Source organism: Ranitomeya imitator, chromosome 4 (assembly GCF_032444005.1).
Source record: "Ranitomeya imitator isolate aRanImi1 chromosome 4, aRanImi1.pri, whole genome shotgun sequence".
NCBI lineage: Eukaryota > Metazoa > Chordata > Amphibia > Anura > Dendrobatidae > Ranitomeya > Ranitomeya imitator.
Genome location: NC_091285.1, coordinates 470,133,413 through 470,160,208, shown reverse-complemented (window position 1 = coordinate 470,160,208; position 26,796 = coordinate 470,133,413). Strand labels below are relative to the sequence as shown.

Genomic DNA, 26,796 nt, shown 5'->3' with positions numbered 1-26,796 from the left:
GTAACAATATGCCATCTCTTTAAAAGATGGGAATAACCCTTTAAATGTATATATTACATCCCAATTTCACTGTGACCTGTTCCCTGCTGCATAAAAAAAAAAACATGGAACTGAAACCGTCTAACTACGTGGTCAGTACACATCACAGGCCATACTTTATTCCCTGCAGACAGAGGCTAAAAGTGCCATGCAGGGAAAACCAGGGAAGGGGATACCACACGAAGATAGCACTGAAGCCCCTTCATTCTGAGGGGGTCCCTGAGCTTAGAACCCCAACTGGTCATCAAATTATATATCATTGCAGTATGCCACTCCTGCTAGTCATACTGAAAATTGAGTACGTGACTGGCTGTGTGGCTCGTACACATAGACGCTGCCTGCTAATGTCATGCACCAGTCTGTTAGGTAAATCCGCCATGTGCTATAATGGGTACATGTGTCCCTGTGTACAGTCTGTGGGGCACGCGGACAGGACACCTCCATATAATAAGCTCGTCTGAGCAAGCCCTTTTGGAACTAGTAGGGATCAAACTTCATGGCCCCTGAGCAATGACATCTTGTGACATGTTTCTTCGACACATCGGCTGATTTATTATAATATAGTTCCCCTGTAGACGACGAAGATGTTGGAGTACAGTAAAATTATAATCAGTACTCACTTCCACTTTCCCTTTTTTCCTTTCAGTTGGATTCTTGATCAAGGAACCTGAGCAACAAAGAAACATTTTGGGTAAAGATATCAAACTGAAGGCGGTTAGCATAATTTCCAAACTATATATTCAATAAGTGAAACCCTTTAATTATAAACATGAAGGAACCATTTATGACCACAGAGGCCTATGACAATCTGCACCACACAAGTGACGAGCCATTCAGGTGACTCAACTGCTGCAGCCAATCATGGGCCTCTGCGGTCAGGTGACGCAACAGTTATTGCCTGGTTAACAATCGGAGCAGTCAGCAAAGGAGCCAGGAGGGTAGGCTTCATTCAGAGCTGTTTTTTTGCCTCTCTCATGGTATGGTGAAGTAAAAAAAATCCAGGTTTTTGATAAGATTTTTATCAGTGTCAATTTTTTCCATCAATGTTTCATCAGGGTTTTTTTTTGCATGCGAGAAGAACGGATGGAGGATTCACAAACTATTGGTAGCAAACAGTCAGAGAAAAACAAACAGCAGTGGTGTCATACACGAGTCTGCTGTCCAAGTTTTTCACGGGCCCATACACTTTAATGTGCTAACCAGCCGAAAATCGTTCAATCAGTCCACAAAGCAGAGCTGGTGAGGGGGCAGCATTTCATTTTTTACCCATCCTTTGCTTCTGCAATTCTTTTATTGAATTGGCCATCCCCATCATGTCTATAAGTGACAGGAATATCAAAGTTTTTTCTTAATGTGGCTACAGATATAGAACAAATGTACCTGAAAACAGGATTTTTGGTTGCTTACCGTAAAATCTGTTTCTCGGAGCCTTCATTGGGGGACACAGGAACCATGGGTGTATGCTGCTGCCACTAGGAGGCTGACACTATGCAAATATAAAAAAAGTTGGCTCCTCCTGTGCAGTGTACACCCCACCGACAGGAAGAAAGATCTTCAGTTAGTGAGAAAGCAGTAGGAGAAGCAACGTGTAAAAGAGAAAGAATAATAATATAATAATAATAAATTTTATATAGCGCCAACAAAATCCACGGTGCTTCACAGATTAACAGATTCAAACACCCAAAGAGTGTTCAAAGAACTCAAACGTATACAGTAAACAGAGCTGTTCAACTTGGGAGGGTGCTGTGTCCCCCAATGAAGGCTCCGAGAAACAGATTTTACGGTAAGCAACCAAAAATCCTGTTTTCTCTATCGCCTTTCATTGGGGGACACAGGAACCATGGGACGTCCCAAAGCAGTCCCTGGGGTGGGAAAAACAGACTTCCATCAGGTGAGAGGACTCACCACTGCCGCCTGCAGGATCCTTCTGCCCAGGCTGGAGTCCGCCGTAGTTCGGCGAAACGTGTGGATGGAAGACCAGGTTGCCGCTTTGCAAAGCCGTCGGCGAAAGCCCTGTGACGTACCGCACTGGAAGCGCCGACTGCCTGGGTAGAGTGAGCCTTCATCTCAGGAGGGGCCCTCCATGCTTGACCTGGTAAGCTTCCAAAATTGCCGTTCTGATCGAGCGAGCAATCGTCGCCTTGGAAGCCGGCAGGACTCTACGCACGCCATCAGGGATGGCGAAAAGAGAATCCATCTTTCGGAAAGCGGCCGTGCTAGCCAGGGAGATCCTCACTGCCCTGACGAGGTCCAGCCTGTTCAACGATCGCTCCAGAGGATGAGTCGGAGCTGGACAAAAGGAAGGTAGAATGATGTCCTCGTTGAGGTGGAAAGATGAAAACCACCTCGAGAAAGGAAGGAAGGAAGGCGGAGGCCTGGGACCACCTTATCCTGGTGGAAAATCAAGAAAGGAGGTCGGCAGGAAATGGCCATCAACTCAAAAACGCGGCGGATCGAAGAGATGGACCTGAGAAAAGCCACCTTCCGAGATAGAACTGACAGGGAAAACTCCCTGAGAAGCTCAAAAGGGGGAACCCCTAAGAACAACCAACACAACCTTTAAATCCCATGAATCCACAGAGGCCCTGTACGGAGGGACAGTGTGGACTACTCCTTGAAGGAAGGTCTTAACCTGTGGCTGAGAAGATAAAGTCTTCTTAAAGGGAAGAAGAGCGCAGGAACCTGGCCCTTTAGGGAACTGAGAGGGAAGCCCGAATCCAGTCCTGCCCAAAGGAAAACCAAATGGAAGGCAGGGAAAAAGGACATAAGTGAAAAGCGGTTGGACTCGCATCAACGAAAGTAAGCCTTCCAGGTACGATAATAGATCCTGGAAGAAGACGAAGGCTTCCTAGCCTGGATTATAGTGTGACTCATCCGGGCCGAAAGGCCGGACGCTCTTAAAACTGTGGAGTCCACAGCCACGCTGTTAAACTAAGCGACCGATATTTCGGGTGGCAGATCGGACCCTGAGACAGCAGATCGGGTCTGTTTGGAAGGCACCAGGGGTGTCCGCGAGAAGAGTGACGATGCCTGCAAACCAAGACCTCCTGGGCCAATCCGGGATGATCAGAATGACCGGCACCCATCCCGCCTTGATCTTTTACGACAGTTTGGAAAGCAAGGGAAGGTGTGGGAATCAATAGGGGAGCCAGAACTGCGACCAAGGAATGGCCAAAATGTCAACACCACTGCGAGAGAATCGCGGGACCTTGGGACGACCCGATGGACCTTTCTGTTCAATCGGGACGCCGTGAGGACCACCTCTGGAGTCCCCCAACGAAGAGCAATCCGATAAGAGACCTTCTGAAGTAAGGACCATTCCCCTGCCGCGAGGCCCGAGGAAGACGGCGGCCAAAATGTCCACGCCAGGGACCTGCACTGAGGATCTCACCAGGACCGTTGCCTCTGTCTAAAAGAGGATCCTGGAATCTCGGCCAAGGCCAGAGAACTCAGCGTCCACCCCTGGTGGTTGACATATGCCACTGCTGTGTCATTGTCTGGATTCGAATTGGCAGGCTGCTGAGAATCCTTACCCAGTGAAGGAAAGATAGAAAGAAGATCCGGAACTCGAGGACATTGATTGGCAGAGAGGACTCCTGTGCCGACCAACCACGATGAAAAGAACAGGTGACAAAGCCCCACGCCTCCGCCGAGAAGGCTGGAGACCGTCGTCACCACCTGCCAGGAAACTGGAAGGAAGGATATGCTGTGAGGTATGTGCTCTGGGATAAGAGCAGGGACCTCGGCCACCAGTGGAGGAACAGTTTGATCCCGGTAGAAAGACGGATCGGACGATGCAGGGAGAAGACAGACCTGTCCTCCTGTGATAGAATAGCCTGCTGAAGAAGTCTTGAATGAAACGGGCGAAGGGAAAAATTGCTTCCGATGTTGCAACCAACCTCCTTAGGACCTTTATGGTCCATCAGCAAGGAAGGGAGCCGAGAACCCTGGAGCAACAAGACGGAACTTCTTCCTGTTGACGAGCCGCCGCAACGGCTAGACTGTCGGGGAAGAGGGATAGACTTTCGGGAGCCTGAAACCGAAATTCCTGAGCCTCCATGGAAGTGATTACTGAACGAGGGAATATCAACCTGAAGAGTCTCAGACGAAACTTCCTGTTCAGCAATTTCAGATCCGGACTGGGACGAACCTTGTCGTCCTCTTTCAGTACAAATAGGTTCGAAGAGAAGCCTGTGAACCGTTGAACCGTTCCTGTTCAGGGACGGGAATGTTACCCCGGATTTAAGGAAGGAAACAATGGCTGTAAAGAAACCCAGGACTAGAACGGGTTCTCTTGGAGGTTGGGATTAGAGAAAACGATCCCAGGACCGTGAAATTAATCTATTTTGTCTCCAGAGGATACAAGTTCCCTGGCCCATGCGTTCTCTGTTGGGGAGACAAAGACGTCCCTGGGGAACAGGAGAACGGCTGCCCAGCCTAGGAAACGGGCTGGGGCCTAGTCGTGGGTCCTGCCTAGGTGGAATTTCCAGTCCTGGACCTGTAGAATCCACCTTAGGAGTAGCGGGAACGCCAGGAAGGAGTGAGTCGAAGACTACCTTCTTCTCTTAACGTGCCTGTGGCCTCTGCTGTTGCGAAAAAAGGGGTCAAATGCCGCGAAAACGACGAAAAAGAGGGCCGAAAGGACCGAAGTTGCCGCCTAAGGAGAGAACTGGTGCCACCAGTGGCATCCTTGATAATTTAGTCCAGCTTGGAACCGAAAAGACGTGATCCTTGAAAAAGGCAGGCTCGTAAGGGACTTCTTGATGACCCTTGAGCCAAACAGAGCGAGTAATCTGGGTGGCAACTTTCGCCAGCAAGTCTGGTGGAGCTCCAGCCTGAATGCCCCAACGGAGTTGTTTAGTCCCTTCGGATAGACTTCGAAACCCAAATGGAAGCGAAAGCCGGGCAGAGGGATGATGCGGCAGCTGCGAAAACCGAATTCGCGAAGGATTCCATGATCTTATTGATGGAATCTGTCAGATTCGCCCCACCGGACAGCGTGAGGACTGTGTTGGTGGCAAGTCTAGCAGTCGGCGGATCCACAGAGGGAGAGGTCGTTCTCTATCGCCTCTCGTTCCGGTTGGCGATGAGATCCGGAGGAAGGAAATATGAGACTCCAAGACGCTCGCCTCTTTGAGAATGTCTGGTCGAATTCTCTCTTTCTCTGGCCAGAAGCTCCTCGAGTCAGGATGAGGAGCGAATCCCTTGGGAGGTAGTTTAGACCGTCTAAACGAAACCGCCTGATCTGCAGGTTCCGTAGAGGGATCTTTGATGCCACAGGTCAGATTGGACGCTCCAATGAAGCTTTGAACCATATCCCTCATGCTATGATTTGGTTTAACTTCGGCCCCAAATTATCCTCCGAGGCCTCGCCTGACTCCGGGAAGGGGATCAGGGGGAAGTCGACCACAGAGAAGGACCGTGAGGCGAGATGGACCGAGAAGAGAACTCAGACCGGCGTTCCCGTCTGGATCTTTCGCGGCCTGCATGGAAGACTCGGACGGAGCTTCTAGCGACCCGCTGGCTACTACGGAAGTCCGCAGGGGCAACTAATCGAGCACGGACACAAGGGTCTGGGACACCCGTGTGAGATTCGCTACTGAAAGAGACAGAGGGGAGGCCCAGCCTGGGGAGGGAATTTCACTCTGAGGCGGAGCAGCAGGGGAGTCTTAGGCGGTGAACATAATGTGGGTTGCTGCGGGCCTGCCTGAGGGAAGCTTGGGGTTACAAGACGAACCCTGAAAGTGTTTCAGTAAGGCACAGGACAAAGTAGGAGGCCGGGAGAGACCACCTTTAAAATTAGCCCGAAGGGGCCCCTGAGGGAAATGTCTGGAGAGTAGGGGACGGGGGGGGTGGTCTGGCAGGGGATTAAGTAAAACTGCGGTGTAGAGGTACTCACGGCAGACGCTGCGGTTTCCGGATGGAAGGCTGCACGGCTTGGAAGATGCTCCTCAGGAACGATAGCCCCTAGGAGAACAGGCAGACATCTGATGGACTCTCTTGTCCGATGTAGCTTGCCTGCAGGCCAGGGGAGATGTGAGGACGCCAGAAAATTGCGCTCTTAAGATGGGCAAAGAGAAACGTTCCTGGCTCAGAAATAAGTATCTGTGGCTGCCTGGGAGTGGTGGGCGGGCTTAACGCCAGGCCAGGAGCACCAAGATGGCGGCGGTGGGCGGAGCTTGCCGTGATAATCGGGCGGGAGAAAAGCCCGCCCGAGAGAGAGGAAGTGGGAGGGGACGCGGCGCCGAAAGTAGGCCCTGGAAGAAGCCGGGGCCTAAATTTGAGGCCGGTGGCCGCCAGGAAGGGCCGCGGCGGCGGGAAAAACGGCGCGGTTGCCTGCAAGGCTGCCGCGCCGCGGCAAAAGGGCACGGTGTGGCCGGAGGAGGAAGCCGGAAGTAGGCCCCGGGAGAAGCCGGGGCCTAAATTTGAGGCCGGTGGCCGCCAGGAAGGGCCGTGGCGGCGGGAAAAACGGCGCAGTTGCCTGCAAGGCTGCCGCGCCGCGGCAAAAGGGCACGGTGTGGCCGGAGGAGGAAGCCGGAAGTAGGCCCAGGGAGAAGCCGGGGCCTAAATTTGAGGCTGGAGGCCACCCGGAAGGGCCGCGGCGGCGGGTAAAGTGCCGACGTCAGGAAAAGCGGCGCGGTTGCCTGCAAGGCCGCCGCGCTGAGGCAAAAGGGCACAGTGAGGCCGGGAGAGGAAGCGGCGCGGTGCCAGCAAAGCCGCTGCGCCAGAAGAAATTGTGCCGCCGTAGAAAGCGGCGCGGCTGCCAGCGAGCAGAAAAGTGCGGCCGTAAGAGGGAATCGGCGCGGCTACCTAAGGCCACCGCGCCGGGGCAGAAACAGTGCGGCCGCAGGTCACACGACCGCCGCACCAGGCCAGAGCACAATGCGGCCGGGGGAAAAAGGGCAACGCGGCCGCCTGTAAGGCCAATAACAGCGCAGCCGCCATAGCGCGGCTGCCACGCGAAAGGGGCGAAGACCCCCGCCCCATGTGAAAGTGAAGGCAGCCTGGAAAAATATCCGAAGGGACCCCCAAATGACTGCCCTGGGACTGAGGAAGGACTCAGAGGTACTTTGGAATACTTACCTAAAACATCCCACGCTGTCCTTACTAACCTCATTCTGGGGAAAATTTCAGACGTCCAGGGAGCTGATGGACGTCCTCGTCTCCTCCAAACCGACAGGCTCTGGTGGGCGAGTGGGTGGGGGACGGATGCAGGACCGGACTTCTGAGCACGCTTGTGTGCTAGGATCTTGGTCCTGGTGAGGGATCTATGAGGATACGGGGTGGCAGTACACGCCGTACTCATAGTCCGTATTGTGGGACTACAGGTGTGACTGCTCACCCTGTATCCCTTCCGGAAAACCTGAAAAGGAACGACGCACATTGAGGTAGATAAGGGTCTAATGAAAGACCCGTGTCCACCTCCTACTGACACTAAGCTAAACTGAAGATCTTTCTTCCTGTCGGTGGGGTGTACACTGCACAGGAGGAGCCAACTTTTTTTATATTTGCATAGTGTCAGCCTCCTAGTGGCAGCAGCATACACCCATGGTTCCTGTGTCCCCCAATGAAAGGCGATAGAGAAAACTCTGGAACAACTTGTCACATGCAGAACGGTATTGGACGGATCGGGTCAGATCCGGGTTTTCCACAGAAGCAGTTAGTAGCAGACGCTATCTTCATTACTTCGGCAATAGCCGCCTTGTGACTTACCTGCCGAATGGGACTTTCTTTTTGTCTGTTCTTTGGGGTTGACTGGTAATCCTCTCTTCAGTAATAGTAGATAGGGGTCTGGAGACTAGAAAGGATGAAAATATTGTTTCTGTAATTCAGCTCACAACTTTTAAACAGCGCAGTGACACAACAGTAATCTATATTCTAAAGAAAGAATACAAAAACGGAGCCATAAATGCATTTGGTGTGAACGAAGCCTAAAAATCCTGAGCAGTGGCTACAGAAGATTTCCAGCAACTTTGGATGAATGGTTGTAGTTTTACAGGCATCATTTATGCTATGACCCATGTGGTTGAAAAGCGTCAGTATGCTGTAATTTCTAATACTAAAGATTATATAAAAATTCACATCAAGCCATTCTCTTTGGCAGTTATGAATGTAGCAGCATTCTTGTTTCATTTCTGCATTCAATGATATATGGAGTAAAGAGGTGTTATGTAAAGCAGATGACATGACCGTGTACTTACTGGGTCCTGGAATAAGATAGTCCATGAGGCATCAGATGACTTAAACCTGCTTTCCTCGCATAGTTCCAGCCATGTGGGTAAATGTTGGTCACTGACTGACTGGTTGTGGTTGCTTGCCTCCCTTATTTTCTCCAGTCTTTTCAATATAATGGTTGAAGCCAGTTCCTTTAGGTCTTCCTGAGATCCCAACAGTGGAACAAAATAGTAAATGAAGCATCAAATCAGACAAAAAGAAGAGTCACACTTAAGGATGTTCTTACCATCCCATACCTCAAGTGGGAAAATGACTTTCCAAGGTCTTTGCATAGTGTCCAGATATTCCCTTCGGTGAATGAGCTGGAAGGAGTTGGGTTGTCCACCTTTTGCACCTGATGAAGATGTTGGTGCTGTATCGTGACGCCAGTCTGGTCCCCCTTCATAGCCATTTATCATCGTTTCCTGCTACATAGTCATGGTGCAAAACAGGGAAAAAATGGTTGCGAAGCAATCCCCATTATCCAGATTTTTTTTTTTTTTTACCAAGTTTCAATTTGCTCATGGAAGGAATTTTACAAACGTGAATGAAAATATCCCACATGAGGAGGTTCAGGCCAACAGGTTTATGGTCAACAAACAAAAAGCTAACATGGCTTAAAAAGAATATCTATATTGCTGTACAAGGCCAAGTGCGCACTGCACTGGTTGCTAAAGTTTGTCACGGTGTAGATCAGTCCACCATAAGTACCCATCGCAAAAAAGAAAATCGATATGCAGCATCAGCAAAGTGGATGACGCTTTAGATAATCTTATCCAAAGTGAGGGGGAAAAATACAAATAATCCGTGTGGAAATTGCCAAATAGTGCAGACTTAAATCTGCAGTATGTAAATTCATTTATTGCAGACTTTTTCTATTGTGTTCAATGGGGGATACAAAAACTGTAAAATCCCACAATAATCTGCAACAAAGTAAAAAAAAACGTAACAAAAAAACTGCTCACCTACCCTGGTAACTGCTGCCTCTCCAGGTAATTATGACATCTTGTCCGTCACAGGCTGCAGCGGGCACATGGGGTTAGAAGTCATCAAAGGATGCTGGGTACAGAATGGCATAGGACCAGACGATGTCACCAGGGTTAGTGACCAGTTTTTTGTTTTTTTTAATATGCTTGAGTCGCCATCCCTGGCTATTGCTATAACAATACTCTCTCGATTTACCAGAACGTAAGAACTGATACTAGCCATCGATACCAACTATGAATAGGTGCAGATTTATGTCAAAATATAGCACAATTTCGGTCATTAGGCTCAAAGAGGGATTTTTGGTACTCACCGTAAAATCTCTTTCTTGGAGCCTTCATGGGGGGGTCACAGGTAACCATGGGTGTATGGTGCTGTCACTAGGAGACTGACACTATACAAAAAAAAAGAAAATGGCTCCTTCTCCACAGTATACACCCACCGACAGGCACAAAGTACCTCAGTTAGTGTTAAAGCAGTAGGAGAAGGAAGACACATAGATCAAATAATGGTGCAAACAGTTAGGGAGGGTGCTGTGTCCCCCAATGAAGGCTCCAAGAAAGATTTTACGATGAGTACCAAAAATCCCTCTTTATCGCTTCATTGGGGGACACAGGTAACCATGGAACGTCCCAAAGCAGTCCCTAGGGTGGGAAACAGGAATATTCAAGGAATAAATGGACTCAGGTCAGCCAGTGCAAAACCGCCGCCTGCAGCACCTTCTTTCCCAGGCCTTCCGCAGACGAGGGAGGTATGGGTATGAACTCCGTAAAAACTCGCAAAGGAGTGCAAAGATGACCAGGCTGCGGCCTTACAGTCTGGAAAGCCAAATCCTGGTAAAGAACAGCTCAGGAGGCCCCACCGCAGAGCGGAGTAAGCCTTCAACTCCCGAAGAGCCTGTTTGTCCTGAACGCGGAATGCCTCCACGGCAATTGTGAACTTAGAAGCTAGGAGCCCATTAAGATAACCCTCAGAGATGACGAACAGGGCATAAGATTGGCGAAAGGGAGCAGCCCTTGAAAAGTAGACTTGGATAACTGACAGGATCCAGCTTGTAGAGGGACTTCTCCAGGAGATGGACCGGAGAGACACAGAAGGAAGGACAATGTCTTCATTAATGAGAAATGAAAAGACTACCTTGGATAGAAGGAAGGAACAGGCCTGAGAACTACCTTGTCCTGATATAGAATCAGGAGCGGGGAATGGCAGGACAATGCCGCTAACTCGGAAACTCTCCTGATGGACGTAATTTAACTAAGACGACAACTGTCCGAGACAGGATAAATACGTGACGTCTTGAATGGGCTCAACAGGAGCGTGTTGCAGCGCGCCAAAAACAAGGTTAAAATCCCATGGATCTATCAGAAGACAATAGGGAGGTACCTGGTGGGCGACTCCTTGAAGAAAGGTCCTTTATCTGGGAACGAGAAGCCAGATTTCATTGGAAAAGAATTGACAGAAACGATAGAGCCAAGTCAAAACCCGCTTGTAGAAAACCAAGAATGGAAGGAAGAGAAAAAAAAAGGACATAGAGATCAAACCCTTATCCACACTCCCCTGGAAGAAGGCCTTTCAGTATCTGTAGTAGATACGCAAGGATGCTGGTTTCCTGGCCTTAATTATGGTCTGAATGACCAGATGGGAAAAAATACAGCCTCCCTCAGGACTATGGTCTCAACGGCCATGCTGTTAAACTCAAGAGAATATAAACTCTTGTGGAAGAGGAAACCTTGGGAGAGAGGAACTGGACGGACTGGAAGTTTCCAAGGGGCATCCATGAACATGTTCACCAGGCAATCTTGGCCAGTCCGGAGCCATCAGAATTATAGAGATCCCTTCTTTGTTTAGCCTTTTCACAACTCTCGGACAAGGGGAGAGACGGAAAAAGATAAGGTAGTTGGAATTGTGACCATGATATTACTAGAGCATCTCATCAGGTGGCTAGTGGATCCCGGGACCTGGCTACGAACCAAGGAACTTCGTGGTTTATCCGAGACACCATGAGGACGACATCTGGGGAGCCCCATTTCAGCATATCTGGATGAAGACGGTGGAGCTGAGCAACCACACGCCCGAAGCAAGACCCTGATGGCTCAGAAAAATCGGCTGCCCGACTTTCTACCCTCGGAATGTGCACGACTGATATGGCAGAAACGTGACATTCTGCCCATCGCAGAATCCTTGTTACCTCTATCCTAACTTGTTTATGTAAGCCTCAGCCGTGGCGTTGTCCGACTGTTTGCAGACCAGCTGGCTCGGAAAGAGAGAATGTCAGTGGCGAAGAGCAAAGAAAAATTGCCCTGATCTCCAGGAGATTGACGGGGAGAGAGGCCTCTTTGGCGTTCCAGTGGCCCTGCGCTGTGTGACAAAGAAAAAGCGGCTCCCCAAATGAGGAGACTGGCCTCGCTGGTGATGACCTGCCACCAGATAGGAAGGAAGGACTGCCTTCATAGGACTGATGCCGACAGAGTCACCAGGTGAGGGACTGCCTCACCCTGAGAGATAGAAGCACAGAATCAACCGGGGAGACGACCAGAGGGCCAGCTGAAGAGGACGGGCATGGAACTGGGCAAAAGGAACGGCTTCCATAGCGACAATCCCTTTCCCCTAGAACTCTCATGCAGGACCGTAGGAGAAGAGAAGCTGGACGCTTCAGAGTACGGATCCCCAGGCAGAGGGATGAAAAACCTATCCTTTGGAAAGAAAACACAGGTTTGGGTCGTGTCGAACCTTATACCTAAAAACACCAGGTGCCGAGCAAAGGTGAGGGAGAACTTCTCTCGGTTATAATCTAGCCGAGATGGACCAGAGTATCCAGAGTAAACTGAAGACTCTGGTTGCAGTCTCAGCGGGACGGCTCCTTGATCAGAAGATCGTCCAAGAAGAGAAATATGAAAAAAACCCTGGAGAGAAGGATGTCCATGAACCTGTCATGACGTGACTAGTGTGGGAGCGGAGGCCAGGTCAAAAGAAAAGGCCGTGAACTGATAAAGACCCTCCTGGATTGCACACCATAGGAACCTCTGATGCTAAACACAAACAGGAATGTGAAGAATTCTCCCGAGTCCATGGAAGTGATAACCGAACGTAGGGACTCGGTCCTGAAAAGACAGAACCGAATGTGAAAGGTAAACCGCTTGAGGTCCAAAAACGGAGGGAGCGGTCAGTCATCCTTCGTGACTATGAAAAGAATAGAGTAGAACCCCGAAAACCATACGTTTCTGAGGGCGGGTACGATCACTCCTGTGCGTGGTAGGGAAAAGACGGTCTGAAGAACTCCTGGGGCCTGCGACGTATGTCTTGGCAGGCGAAACAGAAGGAAACTTCTTCCTGGGGGAGAAGAAAAGTCGATTTTGGAGCCAGAAGTCGCTATCCCTCTCGAGATTGAAAGAACCTTTTCCTATTAAAAGGACATTTAGACTTGGACCGGGAAAGCGAGGTGCTTTTCCCGCCGTTGGCATCTGAAATTATTTGATCCAGCTTGGATCCAAAAGGTCTAGAGCCTTGGAAGGCAAGGCCAGTGAGGGCAGAGTATGCGGCGTATTGCAACGATGTTGCTGGTAGCCGTGGCGGATCAACCAGCTGCATAAAAAGCCAGCGGTCACGTCACAAGATATTTGCCGGCATGGGCAATCTGATCTGCCAGATTTGGCATCCCATCCGGAGAAGCTGCCGCTAGAATACCCTGAGTAAGCATTCTTGCCCCGGCAGACATGGATTTTGACACCCAGGTGTAAGGAAATATGGGACAGAGAGAGGCACCAGTTACTTCAAAGGCTGACTTAGCAAAGGATTCAATCTGTCTATTTGTAGAATCCTTAAGCGATGCACTGATCAGTAGAGACAAGGCTGTCTTGGAAGACAGGCGAGAAGCAGGCAGATCCACATTAGAGATTCTGCCCATTTATTAAGAAGAGCTGGGCTAAAGGGGTAGAGGATGTGTAGCTTCTTCCTACCTGGGAAGCGCTTTTCAGGGTTTCCCAGTGTTTAGACATAATCATGACAACTTCCCTGAGATTAGGGAAAACTCCGGGAAGGACATTTTAGCCCTTAGAAACAACGGACTGCTCCTGAGCAGGTGCCCCGTCCTTCCTTAGGTTCAGAATTTTGGTAATTTGCCAAGATGAGGCTATTGAGCATATCTTGCATCTTTCCGGTCTGGTCCGTATCGGACAAAGATTGGAAATCCATAACTGACCCCAAAAGCCGCCTCCGAGGAGGGGGATTGGGATGAGGAATGCATACAGGAGAAAGTAGAGGGACCCGCAGCTTCCTTTGCTTTGTACCCGATTTGTCCCTGTGAAGGTCGCGGTCAGGTGCATGCGAATCACCGCGAGAGGTGTTCAGAGCACTGGTGGCAGAAAACAAACGTGGAGGTCGCTCCAGGACCTGGACCAGGGACTGTGAGAGACTTTGGTTAGCCTACTCCGGAGGGAGGGGAAGTGCTCTCATCCTGGGCGATAGAGGGTTTCTCTGAATGCCACTTTTCTTTTACAGATGGCACAGGCGTCACGGATTATAGGGACAGGAATGGGCCTCCCTGAGATTGGACATAAATGATAGACTAGGGCTGCAGCTGGAGAGAGCTAAGCCCTTGTGAAGAGAGAAATTAACTAGTCTGGGCTGGTCCTACCTGATAACAGAGATGGCGCTGTCACTGCTCACGCTGCAATGTCCCCCAGTTCCAGTGCAGGTTACTGATGGATGCCTGTTGTGCCCTTTGGAACCGGAAGACGATGGTGACTGCACGATTCTTCATACGCTTTCGAATCTTCACACACTTTGCAGGTAGAGAAAAAAAATGGCATTAACTAAGGTCCTAGTCCGGTATGAAAATTGGCCACGCCTGACTGTATCAGGGAGTAGGAGCCCTTCCTATTGGCTGTGTCGCCGGAGAAGTGCATTGGGCAGGAAGAGGAGGCCCCTTGATAGGGAAAAAAGCGCGTGATAATTATGCGCGCTTAATGCGTGGGTGTGGCTGTGGCCAGGACAGAAGGAGGGCGTTAAAGCACTAGCATGAAGAAAAGATAGCCGCTGTCGTTCAGTGATGCCATATTTTGTGCGGCGTTCTGTTGCAGGTAAACAGTGAGGCAGGCTGGGTGGGTGAGGGTCACTGGAAACCGGGATCCTCCTTCCCGTGCCGTCTCCAGACGGTGCAGAAGACGGCATCAACCCTTACAAGAAGGGGGGAGGCCACAGCTGGTGACCACCGTTGTCCTCTCAGCCCTCTCCGAGGAGAGGGGTGAGGAGGGGAAACGGAAAGGACTGGCCACCAGTAATCATCCTGAAACACCAGTAAAGGTGACAGTGGATAAAGTCCTGCCTGCGGGTCCGAGAGTGGGCGATGTGGGTGACACCACACTGCTCTCTCGGTCGCATAAGTGTGGGAAAACAGGGTGAGAAATTACACTCTGTTACCCTGAAGCTGAAGAACCTGAAAGACAAAGGAAAAAAAGGAAAAGATGGATCTGGGATCAGATCCAGGTCTGCCTCCTACAGACACTAAGCTTAAACTGAGGTACTTGGTGCCTGTCGGTGGGTGTATACTGCGGAGAAGGAGCTATTTCCTTTTTTTGCATAGTGTCAGCCTCCTAGCGACAGCAGCATACACCCATGGTTACATATGTCCCCCAATGAAGCGATAAAGAAAGGCATTTTCAAAAAATATCTTCAGGAGCGCACCAGTTGCCTGTCTCCTGACTTCATGCCTGCTGGGAATGAAGGAAATGTAAGAGAGGGGAGAGCGCACTCTACGATAATGTAAACAGAGGCGAATCTGCCATTGCAGTGTCGGAGAGGTGCAGGGCAATGAACCTGCCCGAGTCCACACACATTTTGTAATAGCTGCACTCCTTGCCTAGGAGACCAGCCACCTCTAATAGACTGCAGCAGTGGCTGGTAACAGAAGAAGAGCTGTAAAAGAAATTAAAATCCCAAGCACCACTGCACACCATGCTGAAGTTCACCAAGCAAATCTCTCACACATGCTATCTATACCTGAGGGGAAATGTCGTGAGAAAACACCCACCTGCAGCTTCTGTTCATCACTTTCCTTGCTGGCCTTCTTTTCCTTCTTTTTGCTCTGAGAAACCGCTTGTTGCTTCACATGTTCCTATAATAAAAGTTACAATTTGGTAAATTAATGACCTTTGCTCATGAATGAGAATTTACAGTGAGGGAAAGTGTTCAATAGGATTAGGGATGAACAGACCCATGGAAGTTCAGGTTCTGGCACCCAACCAAACTTTAGTCCAAAGTTCAGTCCAGGCACCAAAATGGTCCCCGAACTTGAACAGCACTGAAATCAATGGGGAAATGATCTCTGGAGCTGGAAATCTCTCTCTTCCTTTCCTTCCCATACTCCTAAACTGTGAGACAGACTTCCAGGAGAAGCCATGTTCGGAGTTCAGCACCGGACCCTAGATTTAGGGTACGAACCCAGAACTTTATAGTCAGGGGTCGCTCATCCCTAAATAGGACACAGCCATTTATCAGGCCGGAGACCGCATAATGGTGAGTGTGATGAAAGTCACACCAAAATCTGGGACAAAGTCTACACGTTTTACATGTACCATAGATTTTGATGCGGCTTTAGTTGGGTATTTCACCCACTACATGTAAATGATACAAATGCAGTGCATCTAAATAACTAAATCATTCCCCAAATCTGTTTGTACGCGGGGTCAATTATGACCCCACTTACACCATGTTCCAAATTATTATGCGAATTGGATTTAAGTGGCATAAAGATTTAATTGTTTTGTTTTTCAAATAAACTCGTGGATGGTATTGTGTCTCAGGGCTGAATGGATCACTGAAATCAATCTTAAACACATTTAGTTTTCCTTCTAATTAAAGGAAAACTACTTCAAAATTATGTTCCACATTATTAAGCAGGCCACAGGTTTCAAGCAATGTGGGAAATAAAAGATCTCTCTGCTGCTGAAAAGCGTTAACTAGTGCAATGCCTTGGACAAGGTTTGAAAACATTATGTATTTCACGAAAACTAAAGAGTGATCATCATACTGTGAAGAGATTTGTGACTGAAACAGAGCACAATAAACATAAGGATGAATGACCTCGGGGAGATCAAAACATCCAACACCGCGGAGACACCATCACGTGTTTCTCAATGCAGTGATCCAGAACACTGCCCTCATCCCTTATGGGAAATATGCAAATGCATGTAGAAAAGCCGCGGAGACACCATCACGTGTTTCTCAACGCAAGCAATAAATAGCCAGGTCTTTCACAGGGAAGGAACAACCACGGGAAGGGCAGCATCCCAAAAGGGAAAAGCACCTATGCCAAAACATGGTATCCATCCACAAGACAGCTGTTTTGGGGTATTTGCCCCTCATCAGTGTGGAGTAGGAAACTGGCTATTAGGAGCAGTGGCTAGTAAAAGGACTATAAACATAAGGATGAATGACCTCGGGGAGATCAAAACATCCAACACCGCGGAGACACCATCACATGTTTCTCAACGCAGTGATCCAGAACACTGCCCCCATCCCTTATGGGAAATATGCAAATGCATGTAGAAAAGCCGCGGAGACACCGTCACTATATGTTTATAGTCCTTTTACTAGGCACTGCTCCTAATAGCCAGTTTCCTACTCCACACTGATGAGGGGCAAATACCCCGAAACAGCTGTCTGTGGATGGATACCATGTTTTGGCATAGGTGGTTTTCCCTTTTGGGATGCTGCCCTTTCCATGGTTGTTCCTTCCCGGTGAAAGACCTGGCTATTTATTGCTTGCGTTGAGAAACACGTGATGGTGTCTCCGAGGCTTTTCTACATGAAACAGAGCACAGACAGAGTTCATGCAGATAAAGGCATAACGAGGAAGGTTTTTGCCAGACAAATTCATTGGATTAAGAGAGCAGCTGCCAAAATACCATTACAAAGCAGCAAACAGTTATTTGAAGCTACTGGTGCCTCTGGAGTCCCTCGAATCTCAAGGTGTAGGATCCTTCAAAGGCTTGCTGTGGTGCATAAACCTACTATTCGGCCACCCCTAAACAGTGTTCACAAGCAGAAACGGTTGCACTGGGCCTAGACATACATGAAGACTAATTTTCAAACAGTCTTGTTTACTGATGAGTGTTGAGCAACCCTGGATGTTCCAGATGGATGGAGTAGTGGATGGTTGGTGGATGACCACCATGTCCCAACAAGGCTGCAACTTCAGCAAGGTGGTGGAGTCATGTTTTGGGCCGTAATCATGGGGAAACAGCTGGTAGGGCCTTTTAAAGTTCCCGAAGGTGTGAAAATGACATCTGAAAAGTATATAGAGTTTCTGACTGACAATTTTCTTCCATGGTATAAAAAGCAGATATGTGCCTTCAGGAGCAAAATCATCTTCATGCATGACAATGCACCAACTCATGCTGCAAAGAATACCTCTGAGTCATTGGCTGCTATGGGCATAAAAGGAGATAAACTCATGGTGCGGCCACCATCTTCCCCTGACCTCAACTCTATAGAGAACCTTTGGAGTATCATCAAGCAAAAGATCTATGAGGGTGGGAGGCAGTTCACATCAAAACAGCATCTCTGGGAGGCTATTCTGACTTCATGCAAAGAAATACAAGCAGAAACTCTCCAAAAAACTCATAAGTTCAATGGATGCAAGAATTGTGAAGGTAATATCAAAGAAGGGTTCCTATGTTAACATGTAACTTGGTCTATTAGGATGTTTTGGAGTTAAGGCGAACCTGTCACCCAAAAATCGTAGATGAGCTAAGCCCACCAACATCAAGGGCTTATCTACAGCATTATGTAATGCTGTAAATAAGCCCCCAATGTATCTTGAAAGATGGGAAAAAGAGGTTAGATTATACTCAACCAGGGGCGGTCCCGCTGCGGTGGGTGTCGCGGTCCGGTCCGAGGCCTCCCATCTTCTTACAATGATGTCCTCTTCTTGTCTTCACGCTGCAGCTCCGGCGCAGGCGTACTTTGTCTGCCCTGTTGAGGGCAGAGCAAAGTACTGAGGTGGGCAGGCACCGGGCCTCTCTGACCTTTCCCGGCGCCTGCACACTGCAGTACTTTGCTCTGCCCTCAACAGGGCAGACAAAGTACGCCTGTGCCGAAGCGTGAAGACAAGAAGAGGACATCATCGTAAGATGGGAGGCCCCGGACCGCGACGCCTATCGGACCGGACCGCAGCGGGACCGCCCCTGGGTGAGTATAATCTAAACTCTTTTTCTCATGTGTCAGGATACATCGGGGGCTTATCCACAGCATTTCAGAATGCTGTAGATAAGCCCTTTTTGGGGTGACAGGTTCCCTTTAAATAGCTTTTTTGATCAGTGAATGTGACCTACTAATGCTGCAAATTCAACAAATGAGCATTTTCAGTTCTTTAAAACATTTCAAATGTTTAGAAATTCTACTGTGCCTAATAATTTGGAACAGTGCACTTTGAGTTTTTATTCATTTTGGAGATTATACTGTTATCATTGGGAGGTTTCTTCACTAAAATTCGATGTATACTTTAACTGGTGATGACTTTTATTAGACTGACTGTCATTTGCGCCAACCTTTTAGGAGCATCCGAGAAAAATATAATTTGCATAATAATTTGGGACATGGTGTACATTGCACTGTACTTTGTGGCTCAGAATCCTTTTACCTTCAGTTTATGGGTGAGGAGTCATTGTCATGCATATTAGGTTGCAGCAAACACTTAAGGTACCTTCACACTGAACAACTTAACAACGATAACGATAGCGATCCGTGACGTTGCAGCATCCTGGATAGCGATATCGTTGTGTTTGACACGCAGCAGCGATCAGGATCCTGCTGTGACATCGCTGGTCGGAGCTAGAAGGCCAGCACCTTATTTCGCAGCTGGATCACCCTGCGCTTAGTAACCTGATGTTTACCCTGGTTACCTGGGGACTTTGGCATCGTTGGCCGCTGGAGAGCTGTCTGTGTGACAGCTCTCCAGCGACCACACAACGACTAAACAGCGACGCTGCAGTGATCGGCATCGTTGTCTATATCGCTGCAGCGTCGCTAAATGTGACGGTACCTTTAGGTGCGGTCCTAGTCTTAAACATAAATTAATTAGAGAGCCAAAATAAAATATCACCCCTTTAAAAGGTAGTAAATTAAAATAGCTTTAACCACAGGGTCCAGAGTTGTTACCTTATGTGCACCTTATAGTCTTTACAATAGTCAATGAAATAATGACGATCAATAATCCCTGGCCGTGGTATTTTTACAGGTCAGATCAGCCTAACACAATATTTTCCAATATTGATCCTTTCATAGGGTCATCAATAAATGTTTCTGTACTATTAAGATTATGGTTTATTTAGATATGCTGCATATTTTCCATTCTATAACATTATATTGTACTAGCGTTGTGTGTAAGGCTATGTGCGCACATTGAGTATTTGCTTGCAGAAATTTCTGCATCTCTTAGTAGGAAAAGGGCTGTGGGAAAAACGTGCGTTTTGCCCCGTTTTTGGACAGCAATGATTGCTTTTTTTTAGCTAAATAAAGATATTTTAAAAAAAAGTTTTGTGATGTAATTTCTTGGTTCAACACCCCCTTTTTCATGTTGATGCAGTAGTAGGGCTTGGTGTCAGCAGCTGTCAGTGACACCTAGCTCTAGGGTTAGTAATGAGAAAGTGTCAGCTCGACACCCTCATTACTAAGCCGATAAGTAAACACAAACACACACATTGCAACCAGAAGGAATGTACATAGGCTGTAACTAGTGATGAGCGAGTATACTCGTTGCTCGAGTTTTCCCGAGCACGCTCGGGTGATCTCCGAGTATTTGTGAGTGCTCGGAGATTTAGTTTTCCTTGCCTCAGGCAACCTGGATAGCCTGAACACATGTGGGAATTCACTAACAAACAGGCATTCCTCACATGTATTCAGCCTGTCTAGCAGCCGCAAATCATGCAGCTGCGGCAACGAAAACTAAACCTCCGAGCACTCACAAATACTCTGAGACCACCCGAGCAACGAGTATACTCGCTCATCACTAGCTGTAACCAGACAGCAATAGTTTTAAAGAAAAAAAAAATGGAAAAAAAATTGCTTGGGCACCCGCGTAATTTCAATAACCAACAGAAGAAAAGCCGACAGCTGAGGGCTGATGTTAATATTCTGGGAAGGAGGCAATAGCCATAAAGGTTCCCAGGCTATTAATATCAGCTCACACCTGTTTGCTTAGCCTTTACTGACTAGTTTACAGGGGGACTCCAGAAAAAGATTGACATAGGGTCCCCTATAAAATCTAACCAGCAAAGGCTAAGCCTAGGAAGGGGCCATGGATATTGGCCCCTTCAAGACTAAAAACATCAGCTCTTGGCCACCACAGAAAAGGCACATCTAAAGGATGTGCCAAATCTGGCGCTTAGCCTCGCTCTTCCCAGTTGCCCTGTAGCGTTGGCAAGTGGAGTTCATATTTGTGGGTTTGAGGTCACCTTTGTATTGTCAGGTGTCATCAAGCCCACAGGTTAGTAATGGAGAGGCGTCTATAAAACACCTATCCATTACTAACTCCATAATGATAGTGTATAAAAACACAGACACCAAGACTAAAGTCCTTTATTTGAAATAATGACAGACTCCTTTAATAATCTTAATTAAACCATAATCACCGAACGCCTAATCCACTGAAGCCAACATCTCCTGCAACAAAATAAAATAACCACAATATTCCTCACCTATCTGCCAAGAAGTTGATCCATAATATCCCACAATGATCCTGATCACTTTGAAAGCAGTATCTGATGTGACTGCTCTCAAAGACAGCCGGCGATACACTGACAGGAGGTAATCGCACCTGTATCACTGAGCTGCGGTGAGAGAGGTCACCGGAGTTCATCAGCTGACCAGCTCTGGTAATATCCCTTATGGCACCAACGCTAGTGGGAAAGTTCTCACGCAGCGGTGCCGTGAGAGCGTCGGAGTAGATGAACTCCGGTGAACCCTCACGGAAGCTCAGTGATACACTGTGGGAGTGATTATCTCATATCAGTGTGTCGCCGGCAGCCAGGTAGAGCGGTCACATATCCCGATGTGACTGTTCTATACATGAGATCGCCGTGGGACCCTCAGAATTACGTGGACTACGGCAGACAGGTGAGTATATGTTGGTTTATTATTTTACATTATTTCTAGGAGACAAGGGCATTGGGCGTTAATGTGACTATAATTTTTTTTTAATTTGATTATGTATGTAATTTTAATTTATTCTTAACCGTGAGCACAGGCGCTGGCAGATTAGACTACATCTCCCATCAGCGGCACCTGCTGTAAATGTTATCAGTGACGTAGCCCAATGGGAGCAGTAGTCTCATTGGCTCATGCCTGTGGGTCACAGTCACAGCTGTGGGGTCTTGCTGACATCTGACAGCATGACCCCGCAGGGGTCTGATCGATGGTCTTACATACGGCAGCGTTACTGCCGACAACAACCACCGCGCCAGTGTTTCCCATGCTGTCACACAGATGACGGTATGGGAAACACGATAGGAAGCCAGTAAAATGCAAAACAAAAACTCAGCAAATACACAAACATTTGTATACCTGCGTTTTTGCTATGGATTTGACTGACTCAATTGAAGTCAATAGGCACAGAAACGCAAAAAGAATTGACATGCTGCAGAAAAAAAACGGTAATTAGTTCTTACCGGTAATTGTATTTCCAGGAATCCACCTGAGAGCACCATTGGAGGACGTCCTTCTTACCCTCAGTGGGACAGAAACAACAAGCGGTTAAAAGGACCCTCCCCACTCCACCCACCAGTGATTTTCTAAGTACCACATCTGGATGGATGCAAAAAGAAAGTTTATTAGCAGTTATACACCAATGTTACATCACATTAGTCAATAGTATAAGCTTGCAGTGGGAGGGAACTAGTAGTGCTGTCAGGTGGATTCCTGGAAATACAATTACTGGTAAGAACTAATTACCGTTTTCCAGTTCACCACCTGACAGCACCATTGGAGAAATACCAAAGGATATATAACTAGGGTGGGACTACTGCATGTAATACTTTTCTACCAAAAGCTAACTGATCCGATACGACATCTAAAGGCCCCTTCACATTAAGCGACGCTGCAGCGATACCGACAACGATCCGGATCAGCAGCGTCGCTGTTTGGTCGCTGGAGAGCTGTCACACAGACCGCTCTCCAGCGACCAACGATGCCGGTAACCAGGGTAAACATCGGGTAACTAAGCGCAGGGCCGCGCTTAGTAACCCGATGTTTACCCTGGTTACCTTCCTAAAAGAAAAAAACAAACAGAACATACTTACCTACAGCCGTCTGTCCTCCAGCGCTGTGCTCTGCACTCCTCCTGTACTGTCTGTGTGAGCACAGCGTCCGGAAAGCAGAGCGGTGACGTCACCGCTCTGCTTTCCGGCTGACCGACGCTCACAGCCAGTACAGGAGGAGTGCAGAGCACAGCGCTGGATGTAGTGTTTTTTTTTACTTTTAGGATGGTAACCAGGGTAAACATCGGGTTACTAAGCGCGGCCCTGCGCTTAGTTACCCGATGTTTACCCTGGTTACCAGTGAAGACATCGCTGGATCGGTGTCACACACGCCGATCCAGCGATGTCAGCAGGAGTCCAGCGACGAAATAAAGTTCTGGACTTTATTCAGCGACCAACGATCTCCCAGCAGGGGCCTGATCGTTGGTCGCTGTCACACATAATGATTTCATTAACGATATCGTTGCTACGTCACAAAAAGCAACGATATCGTTAACAATATCGTTATGTGTGAAGGTACCTTAATTTATAGTGTCTAGCAAAGGTAGAAAGACTGGTCCAAGTCGCCGCCCTACAGATTTGCTCGGCTGAGGCTCCCCCCTTCTCTGCCCATGATGTAGAGATAGCTCGTGTTGAATGGGCTCTGAGAGTGTCCGGGGGATCTTTCCCTTGGTCTGTATATGCTAGGCTTATCATGGTTTTAATCCACCTAGCAATGGTTGATTTTGCAGCTTTACAACCCCTATTTGGCCCCCCGTACTGTACGAACAAGTTAGCGTCCTGTCTCCAACTTTCCGTCGCCCCCAGGTATTTTAGAACAGTCTCCCTAACGTCAAGGTTATGGTAGACCCCTTCTTTTGCGTTTCTAGGGTGTTGGCAGAATGAAGGAAGGATTATCTCCTAATTTATATTGGTTGAGGATACTACCTTGGGGAGGAAAGCTGGGTTAAGTTTAAAGACTATCCTGTCATCAAAAATCTGAAGATATGGGTTCTGGGTGGAAAGAGAGTGCATCTCCCCCAGCCTTTTAGCTGACGTGATGGCAAACAGGAAGGCAGTTTTAAAGGAGAGATTGGCTATGCTCATATCTTCTGATAAGTATGCGGTTTTACATAGAGTGTTAAGGACCAGGTTTAGGTCCCAAGGGGGGGGTTGGTTTTCTCACAAGTGGTCTCATTCTATGTGTGGCCCTGGAAAATCTTGCTATCCAGGGATGGGAGGCTAGTGATGTATCAAAAAAGACACTAAGCGCTGCAATCTGTACTTTTAGAGTACTAGGCCGAAGGCCCTTGTCAAATCCGAGTTGCAGGAAGTCGAGGATTCTGGGAATGTCTGGTTTTGAGACATCCACAGAAACCTGTATCAGAAAGGAACAATACCGCTTCCAGATTTTGTTGTAAATCGCCGAAGTCACCGGTTTTCTGCTTGCCTGGAGTGTGGTAATGACATCTTCTGACAGGCCTCTGGATCTTAAAGGGACACTGTCACCTGAATTTGGAGGGACCAATCTTCAGCCATGGAGGCGGGGTTTTCGGGTGTTTGATTCACCCTTTCCTTTCCCGCTGGCTGCAATATTGGATTGAAGTTCATTCTCTGTCCTCCATAGTACACGCCTGCGCAAGGCAATCTTGCCTTGCGCAGGCGTGTGCTATGGAGGACAGAGAATGAACTTCAATCCAATATTGCAGCCAGCATGCAGCCAGCGGGTAAAGAAAGGGTGAATCAAAAACCCCAAAACTCCGCCTCCATGGCTGAAGATTGTTCCCTCCAAATTCAGGTGACAGTGTCCCTTTAAGGTTTGCCGTTCAGGATCTAAGCAGATAGGTGAAGAGCGTCTGGATTCTTGTGTAACACCGGCCCTTGTAGGAGAAGGTCCTGCCTGTTCGGTAACAAGACTGGTTTCTCTGTTGACATTCTGGATAGAAGAGAAAACCAGCTCCTTTTTGGCCAAAAAGGAACCACCAGGATTACAGTTGCTTCCTCGTCTCGTATCTTCCTGAGTGTCTTCGGTATCAGAGGAAGAGGCGGGAATGTGTGCAGGAGACCTTCTCCCCAATATTGAGACAAGGCGTCTACTACAGTGGCGCCGTCTAAAGGATTGAGCGAGAAAAATGCTCTGGTCTTTGTGTTTGACCTGGTGGCAAAAAGGTCCACCTGAGGTGTTCCCCATTTCTGGCACAGACTGCTGAATACTTCCGGATTCAGTTCCCATTCTCCGGGATGTACAGACGTCCTGCTCAAGAAATCTGCCATTTGATTCTTGGCGCCTTCCAGGTGAACTGCCGAGATGGATCTGACAGATTTCTCTGCCCATCTGAAAATCTGGTCCGCTAGGTGTTGCAGTGGTGGATGCTTCGGACCTCCCTGATGTCTCAGAAATGCCACTGCTGTGACATTGTCGGACAGTATCCTTACGTGTCTGCCCCTGACCTGTGACTGGGCCTGGTACAACACCTTCCAGATCGCATACAGTTCCCTGAAATTTGATGATCTTGCGGCAATCTAAGGAGTCCATTCTCCCTGATAGTATTTTCTTCCTATATGACCGCCCCATCCGTATTGACTGGCGTCTGTGGTAACCGTAACACAGGGATTGAGTATCCATGGAACTCCCTCTCAGGTTTTCCGGTGTGGTCCACCATGTTAGGGATCTCTTTACTGACGGAGACACAATCATCTTCCTGTTTCCTGTTCCAAGATTTCTTTCTGTAACTTCCTTGAGTGGAATTGACTCCATTTCACACAGAGTATGCATGCTGTCATAAAGCAGAGCATCCTCATTGCCTGTCTTATGGAGGGGGTACTTTTCCTGAATTGACGAACTTGCCTGATCAAGGCCTCCTGTCTGTCTTCTGGTAAGAAAGATGTTATTAGTTTGGAATCTAATATCACCCCCAAAAATTTCATTCTGGAATCTGGGACCAGGCAGGACTTCTTCCAGTTCACCATCCACCCCAGATCCTGCAGGATGGAAAGAGTGAAACCGCAGTCTATTCTGAGGAGCTTCTCTGATCTCGCCATTATCAGAAAGTCGTCCAGATATGGAACTATGGTCACATTCTGGTTTCTCAGATAGGCCACAACTTCTGACATCAGTTTGGTGAAAATCCTGGGCGCTGAAGCAAGCCCGAAGGGGAGACATTTGAACTGGAAGTGATGTAATATTCCCTTGTTCATTAAGGCAAATCTCAGGAATTTTTGATAGGAAGCGTGTATCGGGACATGATAGTATGCATTGCTTAGGTCTAAGGTGCACATCACCATGCCCCTGTCTATAAGAGGCGTTGTGGATTTTATAGATTCCATCTTGAATCTTTTGTACCGGACCCATCTGTTTAGTGGCTTTAAATTTATGATCGTCCGGGAGTCCCCAGACGGTTTTTTTATTGAAAATAAATGGGAGTAATGGCCTTTGCCTCTTTTTGAAATGGGAACTGGAGTTATTGCATCTAATTCTATCAACTCCTGGATGTTTGTCCACATAGAGGAGTCTGAGAGCGGACAGGGTCGGGTTACCACAAATCTTTCTGGGGGACTGCTGGAGAACTCTAGTTTGTACCCCTGAGCAATCACTTGCAGAATCCAAGGGTTCTGGGATATTTTCTGCCAACCCCCTACAAATTTTTGTAACCGACCACCTACCCTAATGTAATTTATTTGGCTTTGCTGTACCTGTACTTGGGAAGATGGAGTCTCTACCCCTTCCACCCTTGGGATAAGACCACCTCCCAGTCTTCCCTTTCCCCCTGTAGTCTGTTCTCTGACTAGGTCGGGATCTGCGAAAGGGCTGGTACTTTTTTGTATTTTCCTCAGGGAATCCCTTCTTTTTATCTGAGGCTTTTTCTAATATGTCATCTAGAATAGGCCCAAATACTTTATTCCCTGAGAATGGGATACCGCACAATTTATTTTTTGACTGAATATCCCCCGACCAGGTTTTTAGCTAGATGGCTCTTCTGGCCACGTTAGACAAAGACTCGCTTCTGGCAGCGAAGCGTACAGATTCAGCCGAAGCGTCCGCCATAAAGCCTGTTGCCAGTTTAAGCAACGGCAGAGATTTGAAGATAACATCTCTGGAAGTCTTGGCTTTGAGATGTTCCTCCAAATCGTCAATCCATAAATGCATTGACCGGGCTACCGATGTTGCGGCTATATTGGCCCGTATTATTGCTGCGGAGGACTCCCAAGTTCTCCTGAGCAGACCATCTGCTTTGCGATCCATAGGATCTTTCAATGCGGAGGAGTCCTCAAATGGGATTGAGGTCTTCTTCGCCACCTTTGCTAGCGGAACATCAATCTTGGGGAC

General features: G+C 48.1%; 2 protein-coding genes across 8 annotated transcripts in view; both read right to left on the bottom strand.

Moving 5' to 3' along the window:
• Positions 1-26,796, bottom strand: part of LOC138676501 (threonine--tRNA ligase 1, cytoplasmic-like) — a 116,081-nt gene that overhangs the window by 58,685 nt on the left and 30,600 nt on the right. For 2 of the 6 annotated variants that reach the window (XM_069765863.1, XM_069765867.1), the window contains exons 2-6: positions 15,266-15,349; positions 8,511-8,681; positions 8,241-8,417; positions 7,753-7,837; positions 660-706 (exon numbers count right to left, since the gene is read on the bottom strand). In XM_069765863.1, the coding sequence (XP_069621964.1) occupies positions 660-706; positions 7,753-7,837; positions 8,241-8,417; positions 8,511-8,681; positions 15,266-15,349 (564 nt within the window). Of the gene's footprint in view, positions 1-659; positions 707-7,752; positions 7,838-8,240; positions 8,418-8,510; positions 8,682-9,222; positions 9,313-15,265; positions 15,350-26,796 lie in introns of those variants that run through there. The other 4 variants (XM_069765864.1, XM_069765869.1, XM_069765865.1 and 1 more) reach the window with 3 other exon arrangements.
• MAPDA (N6-Methyl-AMP deaminase) overlaps positions 1-26,796 on the bottom strand; it is a 270,844-nt gene that overhangs the window by 237,685 nt on the left and 6,363 nt on the right. The window lies entirely within an intron of this gene.